An 18,343-nucleotide genomic window follows, 5' to 3' on the forward strand; every position below is an offset into this window, starting at 1 on the left:
GGAGGGGACACCGAGGGGGGGGGAGGGGACACCGAGGGACCCCCGGGCCGGGCGGGCCCCACGTGACGGCGGCGCCGGGGCCGATGGGCCGGGCCGGGCCTTTTAACGGCGCTCCATGGCCGGGCCCGCGCACGGCGGCGGCAGCAGCGCCGGAGCCCCGCTCGGGGCCGCTCTGCCCCGCTCGGCCCCGCTCGGCCCCGCTTACCCCCGGTTCCCCCCGGTTCTGCCCCGTTTTCCTCCTCTCCGGGGCTGCCGAACCCCATTTTCCCCCCGGTTCCCCCCGGTTCCTGCGCGCTCCGGGATCGCTGAATCCCGCTCTGCCCCCGGTTTTCCCCATTTTCCCCCCGGTTTTCCCCCCGGTTTTTCCCCATTTTCCCCCCGGTTTTTCCCGTCCCCCTGGTTTTCCCCATTCCCTCCGGTTTTCCCAATTCCCCCCGGTTTTTCCTATTCCCCCCGGTTTTCCCATTCCCTCCGGTTTTCCCCATTTTCCCCCCAGTTTTCCCCATTTTCCCCCCGGTTTTTCCCGTTCCCCCCCGGTTTTTCCCCATTCCCCCCCGTTTTTCCCATTTTCCCCCCGGTTTTCCCCCCGGTTTTCCCCATTTTTCCCCATTCCCCCCGGTTTTTCCGTTCCCCCCGGTTTTCCCCATTCCCCCCGGTTTTTCCCATTTTCCCTCCGGTTTTTCTCCCCGGTTTTTCCCGTTCCCCCCGATCCCTCCCTGCTCCGGTATCTCTGAACCCCGTCCTGTCCCCGCTTTCTCCTGACTCTCCCCGGTTTTTCCCCCGGTCCCTCCTCTTCCTCTGCTTTTCCCTCCGGTCCCTCCGCTTTCCCCCGGTGTCCCCTCTTTCCCCCGGTTCCTCCCGGTCCCCCCTCTTCTCCTTCTTGCCCCATTTTCCCCTTTTTTCCCCCGTTCCTGCGTTCTCCCCGTTCCCCCCGCTCTCCCCGGTGTTTCCTTCCCCCGGTGTCCTTCCTCCCGTTTTCCCCCCGTTCCTCCCGGTTCCCGCTGATCTCCCTCCCCCGTTCCCCCCTTTCCCTCCGGTTCCCGCTCCGTGCCCGGCTTCCCTCCGATCCTCCCGTTTTCCCCGGTGTTTCCCCCCGGTTCCCCCGGTTCCGCTGGATCCCCGCTGATCCCCCCGGTTCCCCGGTGTCCCCCCGGTTTCCCCGGTGTTCCCCAGTTCACCCGGTTCCCCTGGATCCCCGCTGATCCCCCCGGTTCCCCCGTTTCCCTCCGGTTTCCCCGTTTCCCTCCGGTTTCCCCGTTTCCCCCGTTCCCCCCGGTATTTTCCCCCGGTTCCCCTGGATCCCCGCTGATCCCCCCGTTCCCCCGCTGATCCCCCGCTGATCCCCCCGGTGTCCCCCCGTTCCCCCCGGTGTCCCCGCGCCGTCCCCGCCGCTCGGGGGGCGGCCCCGCGGGCCATGGGCGAGCACAACCTGCTGAACCCCGGTTTCGTGGGGCCGCTGCTCAACATCCACACGGGCGACGCCTTCTACTTCCCCAACTTCCGCGCCTCGGGGCCGCAGCTCCCGGCGCTGCCGTCGCTGCCGTACCCGCGCCGCGACAACTTCGCCTCGCTGCCCGCCTGGGCGCCCTCGGAGCCGTGCGCGCCCTACGCGCAGCCCTACCTGGGCTTCGGCCGCGCCTGCGAGCTCGCCCGCCCCGACGACGCCAAGTGCTGCTATCGCGACAGCGGCGGCGACAGCAAGGCCCGCGAGGGCCGGGACGCGGCGCTGCTGCCGCTGGAGCCGCCGCCGAGCGCCGGGAGCGCCCCGAACGCGGCCGGCGGGGCCCATCTGGGGAACGGCGCGGGCGCGCTGGGCGGCCCCGGAGCCGCCTTCGGGAAATTCGAGTTCGGCGGCGCCGAGGGCGGCGCGCAGGAGGCGCAGGGGTGCCCCGGGCTGGAGGCGGACCCGGCAGCGCTGATCGGGGACGGGGGAAAGGGAGACCCGGCCGGGCTGCTCTCGCCGCTGGGAGCCGGAGTGAACGGTGAGACTGACAGATTTGGGGGTTTTTTGGGGTTTTGGTTTTTTTTTTTATTTTTTTGGGGATTTTTGGGGGTGTTTGGGTGGGTATTGGAAGGGGTGCCCCGGGCTGGAGGCGGACCCGGCGGCGCTGATCGGGGACGGGGGAAAGGCGGACCCGGCCGGGCTGCTCTCGCCGCTGGGAGCCGGAGTGAACGGTGAGATTGAGGGATTTTGGGGTGAATTTTGGGGATTTTGGGGCTTTTTGGGGTGGGTATTGGAAGGGGTGCCCCGGGCTGGAGGCGGACCCGGGAGCGGCGCTGATCGGGGACGGGGGAAAGGGAGACCCGGCCGGGCTGCTCTCGCCGCTGGGAGCCGGAGGGAACGGTGAGAAAACCGGATTTTGGGGTGAATTTTGGGGATTTTGGGGTTTTGGGGTTTTTTTTGGGTTTTTTGGGGCGGGTATTGGATGGGTTTGTCCCCGAGAATGAAGGGGACCCGGCCGGGCTGCTCTCCCCGCTGGGCGCCGGAGGGAACGGTGAGAAAACCGGATTTTGGGGTGAATTTTGGGTTTTTTTGGGGTGGATTGTGGGGATTTTGGAGTGTTTTGGGTCGGGTATTGGATGGGTTTGTCCCCGGGAATGAACGGGACCCGGCCCGGCTGCTCTCCCCGCTGGGAGCCGGAGGGAACGGTGAGACTGGGAGATTTGGGGTTTTTGTGTTATTTTGGGGTTTTTTGGGGTGAGTTTTGGGGGTTTTGGGGCTTTTTTTGGGTGGGTATTGGAAGGGGTGTCCGCGCTCAGCGCCAGCGGAACCGGTGAGAGAACGGGCTTGGGGTTTTGGGGTGGGTTTGGAATTTTTTGGGAGTTTTTGGGGTGGGTTTGTGGTTATTATTTGGGGTTTTGGGGTCAGTTTTGGGGATTTTGGGGCATTTTTTTGGGTGGGTATTGCTGAGTTGTGCCCGGAATGAAGGGGACGCGCCCGAGCTCTGAGCCGGAGTGAGACAGCGCAGGTTGGGGTGCTTTGAGGGATTTTTGGGGTTTTTTGGGCGATTTTGGGGGGTTTTTTTTGGGGTGGTTTTGGGGTTTTTATTTTCCTTCGGGAGATTTTTTGGGGTTTTTTGGGAGGATTTTGGAAGGGCTGTCCCGGGAATGGAGGGGATGCGCGGGGTGCGTGTCACACGGGCTGAGCTGGGGATTTGGGGTTTTTTTTGGGGTGGGTTTGGGGGTTTTGGGGTGGTTTTGGGTTTTTATGGTGGTTTTGAGGGCTTTTGGGATTTTTGGGGATTTTTTGGGGATTTTTGGGGATTTTTTTGGGGTGGTTGTTGGGGGGTTTAGGAAGGGTTGGCCCCGGGAGTGAAGCGGGGCTGGTGCCGCCTCAGAGCTGATGAGAAAACGGGGATTTGGGGCTTTTTGGGGTGCGTTTGAGGGTTTTGGGGTGGTTTTGGGGTTTTGGGTTTTTTTAGGGTTTATTTTAGGGTTATTTTGGGGTTTCAGAGGATTTTCTCGGTGGGTATCCAAAAGCTTTTCCCGGGAATGAAAGGGATGCCAGGGGCTGGTGTCGCCCATGAATGCTGGGAAAAGCGGTGAGAAAATGGGATTTTGGGGGATTTTGGGGTTTTTTGGTTATTTTGGGTTTTTTTGGAGGGGTTTGGGGTTTTTTGAGGGGTTTTAGAAGGGATTTTTGGTGGGTTTTGGAAGGGTTTTAGAAAATCTGGCGGGGTTGGTGCCACCCCTGAACGTGGGGAGAAGCGGGGAGAAAATGGGGTTTGGGTTGAATTCTGGGGATTTTGGGGGTGGTGAGAGAACAGGAACTGGGGTTTGGGTGGGGTTTGGGGTTTTTTAGAGCTTTGGGATTTTTTTTTTTATTTTTTTGGGGGTTTTTAGACCTTTTTTGGCGATTTTCCCCAGGGATGAGGGGGACACGTCGGGGATGGCGTCACCCCCGAGAACGGGGATTTTGGGGGATTTTGGGGGGTTTTGGGGGATTTTGGGGGATTTTGGGGTGGATTTGGGTTTTTGGGGGGTTTTGAGAGTTTTTTTGGGAGGTTTGGGGGTTTTTTTAGGGGGTTTAGAGGGATTTTGGAGGAGTTTTGGGAAAAAAGGACGCGCTCGGTTTGGGGTCACCCCTGAACGTGGGGAGCCTGAGATTGGGAATTTTTGGGTTTTTGGGGTTTTTGGGATTTTTTTAAATGGGTTTTTGGGTTTTTTTGGGTTTTGTGAGGGATTTGGAAGGGATTTCCCCGAGAATTTGGGGTTTTCTGGGGTTGGTGTCACCTTGAGCCTGAAAATGGGATTTGGGTTATTTTGGGGGGTTTTAGGGTTTTTAAATTTTTTTTTGGTGGTTTTGGAAGAGTTTTCCCTGGGGATGAAGGGCACGGGTCACCCCTGGGCAAGGGCGGTGGTAGAGCCCGGAAATTGGAATTTTTGGGGATTTTTTTGGGGGATTTTTGGTGGTTTTGGAGTTTTTTGTGTTTTTGGGGGATTTTTTGGGGTGGTTTTGGGGTTTTTGGAAGGGTTTTTTAGGGAATAAAAGGGGGCATGGCAGGGTTGGGGTCACCCCGAATGGTGGCACCGGTCAGGTCATAAAAAAGGCAGGTTTTGGGGGTTTTTTGGCATTTTTGAGGTTTTTTGGAGTTTTTGGGGTGTTTTGGAAGGTTTTGGGGTTTTATTTTTTATTTTTAGGGGATATTGGGAGGATTTTACCCAATAATGAAGGGGACAAAGCGGGGTTGGGGCTTTGCAGGGTGGCCAAGTTCTGAAAATTGAATTTTTGGGGTTTTTTTTGGGTTGGTTTCGGGGATTTTGGAGTTTTTCTTGATTTTTGGCGGCTTTTAGAAGGATTTTCCCCGGAAATTTGGGGGTTTTTGGGGTCGGGGTCGCCCCCAAACACACAGAGGCGCTCGGGTCCTAAAAACGGGGAAATTTGGGTTTTTTTGGGGGGGTTTAAAGGGTTTTCCCTCAAAATTTGGGGTTCGGAGGGGTTGGTGGCGCCCCTGAACCCCACCAGGGACGGTCGGGGTCTAAAAAAAGGGAATTTGGGGTTTTTGGAGGGAATTTGGGAATTTTGGGATTTTGGAGGGGTTTTGGGGTTTTTGGAGGGGTTTTGGGGGTGTTTTTGAGGGATTTTGGGTTTTTTGTAGGGAGTTTTTGGGGGAATTTTAAAGGGTTTGGGGATTTTTGGGGGTTTTTTATTGAGGGGTTTTGAGGGTTCTTTTTGGGGTTTTTTGAGGGTTTTTGGAAGGGTTTTGGGTTTTTTGTCGGGATTTTTTGGGGGAATTTTGAAGGGTTTGGGGATTTTTTTTTTTTTTTTTTAATTGAGGGGTTTTGCGGGTTCTTTTTGGGGTTTTTTGAAGGGTTTTGGGTTTTTTGTCGGGATTTTTTGGGGGAATTTTGAAGGGTTTGTGGGTTTTTGGTTTTTCTCTTTTTGGAGGGTTTTTTGAGGGATTTTTTGGGGTTTTTTTTGAGGGTTTTTGGAGGGGATTTGGGGTTTCGCTGTCACCCCCGAACCCTGGCAATGCTGGCGAGGTCCTAAAAACCGAATTTTTTGGGTTTTTTTTGGGGTGTTTTGGGAGGATTTTGGGGTTATTTAGAGGGGTTTTGGGGTATTTTAGAGAGGTTTTGGGGTGTTTTCGAGGGGTTTTGGATGGGGAATTTTGGGTTTGGCGGGGGACAGGAATGGGGATTTTTTGGGGTATTTTCAAAGGATTTTGGGGTATTTTCAAGGGATTTTGGGGTATTTTCAAGGGATTTTGGGGTGTTTTCGAGGGGTTTTGGATGGGGAATTTTGGGTTTGGCGGGGGACAGGAATGGGGATTTTTTGGGTTTTTTTGAAAGGATTTTGGGGTATTTTCAAGGGATTTTGGGGTGTTTTGGAGGCGTTTTAAATGGGGAATTTTGGGTTTGACGGGGGACAGGAATGGGGATTTTTTTGGGTTTTTTGGAAGGATTTTGGGGTATTTTAAAGGATTTTGGGGTGTTTTGGAGGCGTTTTAAATGGGGAATTTTGGGTTTGGCGGGAGACAGGAATGGGGATTTTTTTGGGTATTTTCAAGGGATTTTGGGGTATTTTCAAGGGATTTTGGGGTGTTTTGGAGGCGTTTTAAATGGGGAATTTTGGGTTTGGCGGGGGACAGGAATGGGGATTTTTTGGGGTATTTTTGGAAGGATTTTGGGGTGTTTTAAAGGGATTTTTTGGGGTATTTTCAAGGGATTTTGGGGTGTTTTGGAGGCGTTTTAGATGGGGAATTTTGGGTTTGGCGGGGGACAGGAATGGGGATTTTTTGGGGTATTTTCAAGGGATTTTGGGGTGTTTTGGAGGCGTTTTAAATGGGGAATTTTGGGTTTGGCGGGGGACAGGAATGGGGATTTTTTTGGGGTATTTTCAAGGGATTTTGGGGTGTTTTGGAGGCGTTTTAAACGGGGAATTTTGGGTTTGGCGGGGTTGGTTCCACCCCGAACCCCGACAGCGCTAAAATTGGGATTTTTTGGGGTGTTTTGGGGTGAAATTTGGGGTTCCGGGCGCTGTGGGGTCAGGCCGCCAGGGGTAGCAGCGAAATCCCGAATGTTTTATGGGGTGCCGAGACGCTTTTAAGAGAAAAGCCGTAAAAAAACGAAATTTCCCATAAAAAACGCGGCCGGAGCGGCGGCGGCGGCCGGAGGGGCAGAAAAAAAGGGAAAAAATGGAAAAAAATGGAAAAAAAAGGAAAAAAATGGAAAATCCCCCCCCCCAAAAAAACAACATCGGGGAGAAATTTTGGGGTAACGGGGGAGGGAAAATGGGGAGAAATTGGGGAAAAAAAGAGATTTTGAAAGAAAAACCAACCCCGGGTTTGGGGCACGGGTGGGAAAAAGGGAAAAATAAAGAAATCATTAAAAAAACCCCAAATCAAAAATCCCAAAGCTGGGATTTGGGGACAGTCCCGGATTTTGGGTTTTTTCCCCAATTTTTTTTTTTTGGAGAATTCTGAATTTTCAGCGGCTCTGAAGCTTTGGGGAATGGGAAAAAGGGACAAAGGGAAAAAAGTGGAAATTTGGGGAGAGATTTTGGGGGGAAAAAGGGAAAAATGGGGGTTTGGGGAGGAAAAGGGAAATTGAGCCTTTTGGGAAGGATTTTTAGTGGAAAAAAGGGAAAATGGAGCATTTCGGGGAGGATTTTTAGTGGAAAAAAACAATTTCAGGGAGGTTTTTTAGAGAGAAAAGGAACATTTCAGGGAGCTTTTTTTAATAGGGAAAATGAGCTTTTTTCAGAGGGAAAAATGAACATTTCAATGAGCTTTTTTCAGAGGGAAAAATGAACATTTCGGGAAGGATTTTTTAGCGGCAAAATGAACATTTCAGGGAGTTTTTTTCAGAGGGAAAAATGAACATTTTGGGTGAGATTTTTGGGAGGAAAAATCGAATCTGAAGCATTTCAAAGATGCTTTTTTCTCGGCAAACCCTTGCAGACCATTCCAGCGCCTCTTTTTTCCCCCAAAACCCGTGAAAAAAATCGACATTTTCGGTGCGGAAAACCCATTTTTTGACGGGGAAAACTCATTTTTTCACGGTGGGGAAAACCCATCTTTTGACGGTGGGGAAAATCCATTTTTTAAAGGGGGAAAATCCGTTTTTTGACGGGGAAAACTCATTTTTTCACGGTGGGGAAAATCCTTTTTTTTTCGGGGAATATTCACTTTTTGACGGGGAAAACTCATTTTTTGATGGACAAAATTCTTTTTTTAACGGGGAAAATCCATTTTTTAACGGGTAAAATCGTTTTTTTAAAGGGTAAAATCCATTCTTTGACGAGGAAAATCCTTTTTGATGGGGAAAACTCATTTTTTCACGGTGGGGAAAATCCATTTTTTGCCGGGCAAAATTCTTTTTTTAAACGGGTAAAATCCATTTTTAAACGAGGAAAATCCATGTCTTTGACGGGGAAAATCCACTTTTAACGGGTAAAATCCATTTTTTAACAGGTAAAATCCATTTTTTAACGGGGAAAATCCGTTTTTTTCAGGGAAAACTCATTTCTTAATGGGGAAAATCCATTTTTTAACGGGTAAAATCCATTTTTTAAACGAGGAAAATCCGTTTTTTTTCAGGGAAAACCCATTTTTTGACGGGGAAAACTCATTTTTTGACGGGGAAAATCAATTTTTTTTCGGGTAAAACCCATTTTTTAACGGGGAAAATCCGTTTTTTTCAGGGAAAACTCATTTTTGGATGGGGAAAATCCATTTTTTAACGGGTAAAACCCTTTTTTTTCGGGTAAAATCCCTTTTTTAACGGGTAAAATCCCTTTTTTAACGGGTAAAATTCCTTTTTTTTCGGGTAAAATCCAATTTTTGACGGGTAAAACCCATTTTTTAACGGGTAAACCCCATTTTTTTCAGGGAAAATCCATTTTTTGGCGGGGAAAACTCATTTTTAACGAGTAAAATCCATTTTTTAACGGGAAAAATCAATTTTTAAAAGGGGAAAATCCATGTTTTAACAGGTAAAACCCATTTTTTTCTGGTAAACCCCATTTTTTTCGTGTAACCCCCATTTTTTTCGGGCAAACCCCATTTTTTCCCGCTAAAACCCCCGTATTCCGTTGTTTTCAGGCGCGCCCTGGTACCCGCTGCAGCCGCGCTGCCGCAAGAAGCGCAAGCCGTACTCGAAGCTGCAGCTGGCCGAGCTCGAGGGCGAGTTCCTGCTCAACGAGTTCATCACGCGGCAGCGGCGCCGCGAGCTCTCGGACCGCCTCAACCTCAGCGACCAGCAGGTCAAGATCTGGTTCCAGAACCGCCGCATGAAGAAGAAGCGGCTCCTCCTCCGCGAGCAGGCGCTCAGCTTCTTCTAGAGCGAAAATCCGCAAAAATCCCGGTCCGGAACGGCGCAGATTCGGCCCAGAAAGAAACGGCGCGGATTCGGCCCGGAAAAGGCCGAAATTCAGGCCGGAACGGAGCAGATTCGGCCCGGAAAGAAACGGCCCAGATTCGGCCCGGAAAAGGCCCAGATTCGGCCCGAAACAGCGCAGATTCGGCCCGGAAAAGGCCCAAACCCGGCCCGGAACGACCCGGCCCGAAACGGCCCAGATTCGGCTCGGAAAAGGCCGAAATTCGGCCCGGAACGGACGAAATTCGGCCCGGAAAGAAACGGCCCAGATTCGGCCCGGAAAAGGCCCAAACCCGGCCCGGAAACGGCCCAGATTCGGCCGGAAAAGGCCCAGATTCGGCCCGGAACGGCGCAGATTCGGCCCGGAAAAGGCCGAAATTAGGCCCGGAAAGAAACGGCGCAGATTCGGCCCGGAAAAGGCCGAAATTCGGCCCGGAAACGGCCCAGATTCGGCCCGGAAAAGGCCCAGATTCGGCCCGGAAAAGGCCGAAATTCGGCCCGGAAACGGCCCGGCCCGGAAAAGGCCGAAATTCGGCCCGGAACGGCCCAGATTCGGCCGGAAACGGCCCAGATTCGGCCCGGAAAAGGCCCAGATTCGGCCCGGAAAAGGCCCAGATTCGGCCCGGAAACGGCCCAGATTCGGCCCGGAAAGAAACGGCCCAGATTCGGCCCGGAAAGAAACGGCCCAGATTCGGCCCAGAAAAGGCCGAAATTCGGCCCGGAAAAGGCCCAGAAAAGGCCGAAATTCGGCCCAGATTCGGCCCAGAAAAGGCCGAAATTGGGCCCGGAAAAGGCCGGAACGCGGCCGCAATCGGGGCTGGGACGCGGCGGGGAAAGGAAGGGAAAAATCTTGAGGTTTTTCACCCCAAAAAAAATCGACCCCGAGAGGACTCGGAGTGGTGAGAGCGCGGGGAGACGGAGGTGGAAATGAGGATTTATTGTGAATATCGGGAAATGAGGAGGATTGGATGGAAATGAGAATTAATTGTGAATATCGGGAATGGAGAAAATGGAGATGGAAATGAGGATTAATTGTGAATTTTGGGAGTGCGGGAAATGAGGAGAATCGCATGGAAATGGAGATGGAAATGGGAATTAATTGTGAATATCGGGAATGCGGGAAATGGAGATGGAAATGAGAATTAATTGTAAATATCAGGAATGGAGGAAATGAGGAGAATTGGATGGAAACGGAGATGGAAATGAGGATTTATTGTGAATTTTGGGAATGCGGGAAATGGAGATGGAAATGAGAAATAATTGTGAATATCGGGAATGGAGGAAATGGAGATGGAAATGAGAATTAATTAAGGAGGATTGGATGGAAATGAGAATTAATTGTGAATATCGGGAAATGAGGAGAATTGGATGGAAATGGAGATGGAAATGAGAAATAATTGTAAATTGCGGGAATGCGGGAAATGGAGATGGAAATGAGAATTAAGGAGAATTGGATGGAAATGAGAATTAATTGTAAATATCGGGAATGGAGGAAATGAGGAGAATTGGATGGAAACGGGGATGGAAATGAGAATTAATTGTGAATTTTGGGAAGGGAGGAAATGGAAATGGAAATGGAGATGGAAACGAGAATTAATTAAGGAGGATTGGATGGAAATGAGAATTATTTGTAAATATCAGGAATGGAGGAAATGAGGAGAATCGGATGGAAACGGAGATGGAAATGAGAATTAATTCTTAATTTCGGGAAATGAGGAGGATTGGATGAAAATGGAGATGGAAATGAGAAATAATTGTAAATATCGGGAAATGAGGAAGATTGGATGGAAATTAGAATTAATTGTGAATATCGGGAATGCGGGAAATCGGGATGGAAATGAGAATTAATTGTGAATTTTGGGAGTGCAGAAAATGGAAACGGAGATGGAAATGAGAATTAATTAAGGAGGATTGGATGGAAATGAGAAAGAATTGTGAATGTCGGGAATGCAGGAAATGGAAATGGAAATGAGAATTAATTAAGGAGGATTGGATGGAAATGAGAATGAATTGTGAATGTCGGGAATGGGGAAATGAGGAGGAGGAGGAGGAGGAAGGGCAGGTTTTGGTGGGAGCTTTGCCGGGCCCGGCTCGGGCAGGAGCCCAAAATTCCCGGATTTCACCCCAAAATCCCGTCCTGGGATTAAAGGAAGAATTTGGGGTGTAAAGGGGAAAAAAGCAGCGGAAATTCGGGAATTTTGGGGGGAAATGAAGGAAAAATGAGGCGGCGACAGAATCGGGTGGAAAACGGGAAATTTTCGGTGGAAATGAAGGAAATTGTGGGGGAGAATGGGAAAATCGAAGAATTTTCCTATTCCTAAAGAATTGGTGGTTTGGGTGGAAAATGGGATTTTTTGGGTACAAATGAAGGAATTTTGGGGGAAAATGGAGCTGGAATCCGAAAGGATCTGTAATTTGGGTGGAAAATGGGAATTTTTTAGTTGGGATGAAGGGATTTGGGGGGAAAACGGGAAAATCGAAGTACAGGCATGAAGGAGCTTTAATTGAGGTGGAAAATGTGAAATTTTTTTGGTCAAAATGAAGGAAATTGGGGGAGAAAATGGGGAAAATCGCGGCGGTGCTTAAAGAATCAATTGGAGTGGAAAATGAGATTAAAATCCCGATTTAAATCCCGATTGAAATCCCGATTGAAATCCCGATTTTTTTGACCTTTTCTGGGATCAAGAATGAGATTTTTCCCCGTTTTTTCTCTTCCGTTTTGGTGGAATTTTGCGCTCGGGGCACTTTCGGGATTTTCGGGAATTTTGCTGCTCTTTGGGGGGGAAAAAAAGCAGAAAAATGGGGAAAGATCCGGGGAAAACGGGATTTTTCAGCGGGGGAGGAGGAATTTGGGGCAATTCCGTGGAAAATCGGGATTTTCCCGCCGCCCGTTCACGGTCACGGCCGCGCCGCCTTTGTGGGCGAATCCCGATAAAAAACCCAAAAAAACCAAACTGGGAAAATGCCAAAAAAACGGGAAAATCCCCCAAAATCCCCTCTGAAAAGAGATTTTCCATTTTCCTGCCCCTTTTGTCCTCCTCGAGCGTCTCCTTCTCCTTTTTCCTTTTTTTTTTACCCATTTTTGCCGATTTTCCTCCCCTTTTTTTCCCCTTTTTTTCCCTGCTCTTTCTCCCTTTTCCAGCCATTCCCATTTTTTCTCTTTTTCTCCCCATTTTTTCTCCCCTTTCCCCCTTTTTTCTCCCTTTCCCGCTTTATTTCTATTTTTTCCCATTCCCACCACAATTATTCCCATTTTTCTGCTCTTCCCGAGCATTTTTGGCCAGGAAAAAACCACAAAAACCTCAATTTTGGGGTCAGGATCCCCCTTTTTCCCATTTTCCCCGATTTTTTCCCCATTTTTCCCCTCTCCGAGCCGCCTCGGGGCCGTGCAATAAATCCCCAAACGCGAGAATTTAATGGAAAACTGGAAAGAAAAGGAAAATCAAAGGGAAAAGAGGGACTGGAATGAGAAAAAAGTGAAAAAATGGAAATAAAATGGAAATAAAACGGAAATTAAATGGAAATAAAATGGAAATGTGGAACTGAAATGGAAATGAAATGGAAATACGGGAGTGAAACGAGAATGAAATGGGGAAAAAAGGAAATTAAATGGAAAAATGAGAATGGAATGGAAAAAAATGGGAATGGAATGGAATAAAGCGAATAAAATGAAAATATAATGTGAATAAAATGAAAATATGGAAGCGGAAGGAAAACGAAACGGAAAAAAGAAGAGAATAAATTGTAAAAAATAAAAATAAAATGTGAATAAAATGTGAATAAAGGAAATTGCGGTTCCCGAGTCCTGATCACCTGAAAATCACCAAAAACGAGAGAAAAACCAAAATATTGGCGGGGTTCTTTTACTTTTGGAGGGTGACAATAATTTCAAAAGGCGATGGATGAGATGTGCCGAGAAATTCAAAATATCGAGGGGGGAAAATGGAGAAAACCCCGGGAAAACAAAAATCCTGGGCGACAAAAAGCTGGAATTTGGATTTTTAAAGAAAAAGCCGGAACGAGGGGCTCCTGTTGGGAATTTGGGATCCTTTTTCCAGCCTGAAACCTCCCCAAAAATTGGGAATAATTTGAATTTTGGGGGCCTCAATTCCAGCGAGAAACCCGGGGGAAAAAACGGCGAAAATGCTGAAAAAAACGGGAAAAAATGGGAAAAAATCAGGATTAAAAAATGGCTTTTTTTTATTTGCTGGCTGGGCCCGGAGGAGCCCCGGGGGGTTTTAATTAACGAGAATTAATTAATGAGGGAATCAGGGGATGAATGGAGGAGCCTCGTTGAGGGGAGATGGATGAACCGGGGCGGGAATGGGGAGAAAAACCAGAAATTAAAGAGAAAAAGCCGAAATTAAAGAGAAAAAGCCGAAATAAAAAAGGAAAACCCGAAATAAAAAAAGAAAACTCGAAATAAAAAAGGAAAACCCGAAATAAAAGAGGAAAACCCGAATTAAAAAAGGAAAACCCGAAATAATAAAGGAAAATTCGAAATAAAAGAGAAAAACTCGAAATAAAAGAGGAAAACTCCAAATAAAAAAAGAAAACCCGAAATAATTTTTGTCTTTTTTTATTCCCTTCCCCCCCTTTTTAATTCCCCTTTTTTCCCCCTTTATTTTTTTCCTTTTTTCCCCTTTTTTATTCCCATTTTCCCCTTGAATTTCCGCTCCTTTTTTTTTTCCCATTTCCCCTTTTTTCCCCCTTTTTTGAGATTTTTGGTTTTTGACCTTGAATCCATTTTTGGGGCCTTTTATGACCTTGGGTCAATTTGTGGCATTTTTAGGACCTTGGATCCATTTTTGGGATTTATTTTTTTGGCCTTGAATCCATTTTTGGGATTTTTTGGTTTTTTGACCTTGAATCCATTTTTGGGGCCTTTTATGACCTTGGGTCAATTTTTAGGGTTTTTATGGACCTCGGATCCTTTGCCGCCCTAAACCCCAAACCCCGAAATCCCAAAACCCCAAAATCCCAAACCCCAAAATCTCAAATCCCCAAACCCCAAAAATCCCAAAACCCAAAAATCCCAAATCCCAAAACCTCAAAACCCCAAACCCAAAATCCCAAACCTCAAATCCCCAAACCCCAAAAAACCCCAAAACCCCAAAAATCCCAAAAATCGTAAAACCCAAAAATCCCAAACCCCAAAAATCCCAAAACCCAAAACCCCAAAAATCCCAAACCCCTCAAATCCTCAAACCCCAAAAAACCCCAAAACCCCAAAACCCCAAAAAACCCCAAACCCCCAAATCTCTCAAAATTCCGGCTTTTCCCTGCCCGCCTTTATTGGGATTTTATTGGGATTTTATTGGGATTTTATTGGGATTTTATTGGGATTTTATTGGGATTTTTGCCGCTTTTGGGATTTTTACGGCTCCGATTTCCCTTTATGGGCGCGGCTGAGACAAAGCAGCGCCGCCATTTCCTCCTCCAACCCCAAAATTCCCTTTTTTTCCCCATTTTTTCCCCATTTTCCCCCATTTTCCCACCCCAAATCCCCCCATCCCCACCCCAAAACGGAACCAAATCCTAAAATCGCCGTTTTGGGGTTTTTTTCCTTTATTAAAGCACCGAAAATCCCGATTTTTTTCCAGCGGGGCTTTGTTCTTGTTGTTGTTTCTTTTTAAGGGAAAATCGGATTTTTTTGGGCGAAAAAAGGAGAATTTAGGGAAAACTCTCAGATTTTTGTGGGGTGGGAGCGGATTTTGGGGGAAAACGCGAGAAAGTGAAAAAACCCCAAAATGTGAATAATCCACAAATCGCCTTCCTCCGACCCAAACCCGCCCAAAATTCCCATTTTTGAGGCGTTTTTTGGGGGGATTTCGGTGCATTTTGGTTTTTTTTTTGTTTCTTTAACAAAACCTCGGTGTTGAAATTGTGATTTTTGGGGATTTGGGGGGATTTTTGGGGATTTTCCGCCGCTTTTGGCGGAGTTTGCGCGGGAGGAGCCTCGGTGGGCGGGCAAAGTGAAGGTCAAGTTAAGCTCGGCCTAAGCGGCGCCCGCTCCCTTTTTTCCCCTTTTTTCCCCCATTTTTCCCCCGTTTTTAATTAAAATTTCTCATTAAAATCCCAATTCCCTCCCCCCTTTGCCCCCCCAGATCCGCAGGGTCGATTTTAGAGAAGATTTTCCCCAAAATTCCGATTTTTTCCCTTTTTTTTCCCCCCACCACGAGGCATTAATTTTTTTTTTCTTTTGTTTTCCCAATTTCCCCCAATTTAAGGAAAATTTTTCCCTCCAAAATTCGGATTTTTCCTCTTCTTTTTCTCCTCCACGAGGCTTAAAATCAATTTTTTTCCCTTCTTTCCCCCATTTTTTCCTTTCCCTCCATTTTTCCCCATTTTCCCCCATTATTTCCCTTTTTTTTCCCTTTTTCTTCCCCATTTTTCCCTTTTTTTCTCCTTTTTTTCCCCATTTTTTCCCATTTTTTCCCCCCTTTTTTCTCCTTTTTTTCCCCATTTTTTCTCCTTTTTTCCCCCATTTTTTCCCTTTTTTTCCCCCCTTTTTTCTCCTTTTTTTCCCCATTTTTTCCCCTTTTTTCCCCTTTTTTTTCCCATTTTTTCTCCTTTTTTCCCCATTTTCGCCGCCGAGGGGATGAAGCCGCAGCAGGAAAATCCCAATTAAGGGAAAATCAAAAACCCGAAAACGGCGAAATTCGCTCGGTAAGAGAGGGAAATAAAGGGGGAGGGAGGAAAAACGGGAAATTTTCCTTAAAAAATTCGGGAAAAAGAAAATAAAAAAAAAAAAATTGGGATTTTTGGGGGTTTGGGATCTTTGGGGGTGGGACGGAATGGAAAAATCGGAATTTAAAGCGGATTTTGGGGGATTTTTTGGGATTTTTGGCTCCGGGGAGAAGCGGGAAAAGGGTTTGGGTTAAATAAAAAAAGTAAATTTAAAAAAAAGGGGAAAAAATCCCAAAAATTCCCCCCAAATTCTCCTCGTTCCCCTCCCTTTTCCCGGAGCTGATTCCACCCCAAAATTTGGGAAAAATGGAATTAAAATAAAATAAAAAATCAAATTAAAAACGGGGCGGGGGAGCGAAAATCCCAAAAAATGGAAATAAAATTCCCGAAATGGCCCAAAACCAAAGGATCGGGACAAACTCGGCCGCGAGGGAATTTGGGGGATTTTACCCCAAATTTTACCCCAAATTTTACCCCAAATTTCCCTCCCAGGGTGGGGCCGGAGCCCGAGAATGAACAATGGGAAAATTCCAATTTTTGGGGATTTTTGTTCAATATTTTTTGGGGTTTTTTTTGGTTTTTTGGGGGGATTTTTTTCCTCTTTATTTGGATTTTTTCCATCTTTATTTGGAGTTTTTTTCCTCTTTTTTTTCCTCTTTTTTTCGGATTTTTTCCCCCTTTGTTTCCCTTCTCGCCCCGAGCACCAAAAAATGGGAAAATTTCCGATTTCCCCCCCAAAAATCCCAATTTTCCCCCGATTTCACCCCCAAAGTGCCTCAAAAACCCCAAAAAATCCGAATTCAACCCTCGGATGGGGTGAGACGGCAAACAAAAAAAAGCGATTTTGCAGAAATTTGCCCAAAATTGGAATTATTGTAGGGAAATTGGGATTTCAGCGGGAGGCGGTAACGCGGCCATAAATGGAATAAAATGCGAATTTTGGGGTAAAAAACGACGAGTTCGGGGTTTTTATTTAAGTGGTAGAAATTCGCTTTTTTACAAATAAAAATGGGAGAAAAAGGAGGAAAACAGAGGGGAGGAGAGAAGAATAAAAAAGAGGGAAAAAGGGATTTTTAACCCATTTTAAATGAGATGAAAGAGGGGCAAAAAGCCAATAAAAGTTTAATTTTGGGGGAAAACAGAGAGGAATGAAGAAATCAATCAAAACTCGGATTTCGGAGGGATTTCCGGCCCTAAGCCCCGGATTTGGGGTGGAAAATGCGAATTTTATTGGGGAATTGCTGGGGAGCCGGCAGGGATGGGAAAATGAGAATTTGCCGCTTTTTTCACCCAAAATTTATCCCCTAAAAATTAAAAAAATACCCATAAAGGGTTTTATAAATGGGAACCGCGAATTGCGGGAGTTTATCCCAAATAAAACCCCAAAATCGGGGGGAAAAAAACCAAAATAAAAAACCCAAAAATGGAAGGAAAAATAATCGAAAATATAAAAATTAAAAATCGGAATTATTGGGGATGAATCCGAGAGGATTTTAGGGATTAAAATGCTCAAAAAAATCCCAATTTTTATTCCCAAATCTTCATTTTGAGGCTGTTCCGCCCAGAATTGGGGCCTCGGGTTAAAAAAATCGCATTTCCACCCCAAAATTCCCGATTTTCCCCCATTTTTACCCCCCGAAATTCCCGATTTTTTCTGGTTTTTCCCCCAATTTTGGCGGCGCTGCCGAAGCTTTGCCGAGGAACTGCAGGAAAATAAAAGAAAATTGGAATTTCCGAGGTTTCGAGTGGTTTTTTGGGGGTTTTTGGGTTTTATTTTGGGGTTAAAAATGGGGGAAAATAATGAAAAAAAATGGGAATAAAGGGTGGAAAATTGGTGGAAAATGAGAATAAATTGAGAAAACTGAAATAAACGGTGAAAATTTGAAATAAAGGGTAAAAATGAGAATTATTTCTTTCGTTTTTACGATTTATTTTTATTTTAAATCCTGTTTTGCAGTCGTGATTTATTTCATTCTTTGATCATTGATTCCTTTCTGAATTATTTTATTTCTTTTTTTTAATTGTTTATTTCACTTTGACGCCGTTCCCTCCTTTCCTTCGTTATTTATTTCATTTTAAAAATTTATTTATTTCATTCTTTTAGTGTTTATTTCCATTTTTAAAATTCTCCATTTCCTTTTCTCGTTACTCGTTTCGTGTTTGCGTTATTTATTTCCTTTTCTCGATATTTATTCCATTTTCTATTACCTTTATAATTTCCTTTTTTTATCATTTCAACTTTTTGGGCGGTTTTTAAGCTCCTACTTTTTATATTTTCCCGCTTTTAAACTCCTTTCAACACTTTTTATTTTTCTTTTAAACCCATTAAAAATATATTTCCCCTTTAAACTCCCTTAAATCCAATTTTTATTTTTGTTTCCTTTTAAAACTCTTTAAAACCAATTTTTAATTTTTTTTTTTGCCCTTTAAACTCCCTTAAATCCAATTTTTATTTTTCTTTCCTTTTAAAACTCTTTAAAAACCATTTTAAATCTATTTTTCCCCTTTAAACTCCCTTAAATCCAATTTAAACTTTTTTTTTCCTTTTAAACACCCTTAAATGTATATTTTATTTATATTTTTTTGCCTTTTAAACACCTTAAAATCTTATTCTTAACATTAATTTTTCTTTAAACACCCTAAACCCCGTTTTAAATTTATTTTTTTTCCCTTTAAACTCCCTCAAATCCCATTTTTAAATATTAAATTTCCTTTAAACTCCCTTAAACTCCATTTTAAGCATTATTTTCCCTTTAAACTCCCTCCAATCCCATTTTTTAACCATTTTTTCCCATTTTTTGCCCGAACAAAGAATCCTTTCTGCACCACCAAC

At 46.2% G+C, this 18,343-nt stretch overlaps 1 protein-coding gene across 1 annotated transcript; it reads left to right on the forward strand.

The window, feature by feature from the left end:
• The first annotated feature begins 1,414 nt into the window (after window positions 1-1,414).
• On the forward strand, window positions 1,415-8,785 carry HOXC12 (homeobox C12). The gene is made up of 3 exons (XM_074530555.1): window positions 1,415-1,975; window positions 2,076-2,175; window positions 8,547-8,785. The coding sequence occupies exons 1-3, from the start codon at window positions 1,415-1,417 to the stop codon at window positions 8,783-8,785; spliced, it is 900 nt and encodes a 299-aa protein (XP_074386656.1).
• The last annotated feature ends 9,558 nt before the right edge of the window (window positions 8,786-18,343 follow it).

The sequence above is a fragment of the Zonotrichia albicollis genome, chromosome 33 (assembly GCF_047830755.1).
Source record: "Zonotrichia albicollis isolate bZonAlb1 chromosome 33, bZonAlb1.hap1, whole genome shotgun sequence".
Classification (NCBI taxonomy): Eukaryota; Metazoa; Chordata; class Aves; order Passeriformes; family Passerellidae; genus Zonotrichia; species Zonotrichia albicollis.

Coding starts and splice junctions, on each gene's coding strand:
- HOXC12 (XM_074530555.1), top strand. CDS start 1,415: ATGGGCGAGCACAACCTGCTGAACCCCGGTTTCGTGGGGCCGCTGCTC. Junction 1,976..2,075: donor TCTCGCCGCTGGGAGCCGGA/GTGAACGGTGAG, acceptor GGGTATTGGAAG/GGGTGCCCCGGGCTGGAGGC. Junction 2,176..8,546: donor GCTGGGAGCCGGAGTGAACG/GTGAGATTGAGG, acceptor CGTTGTTTTCAG/GCGCGCCCTGGTACCCGCTG.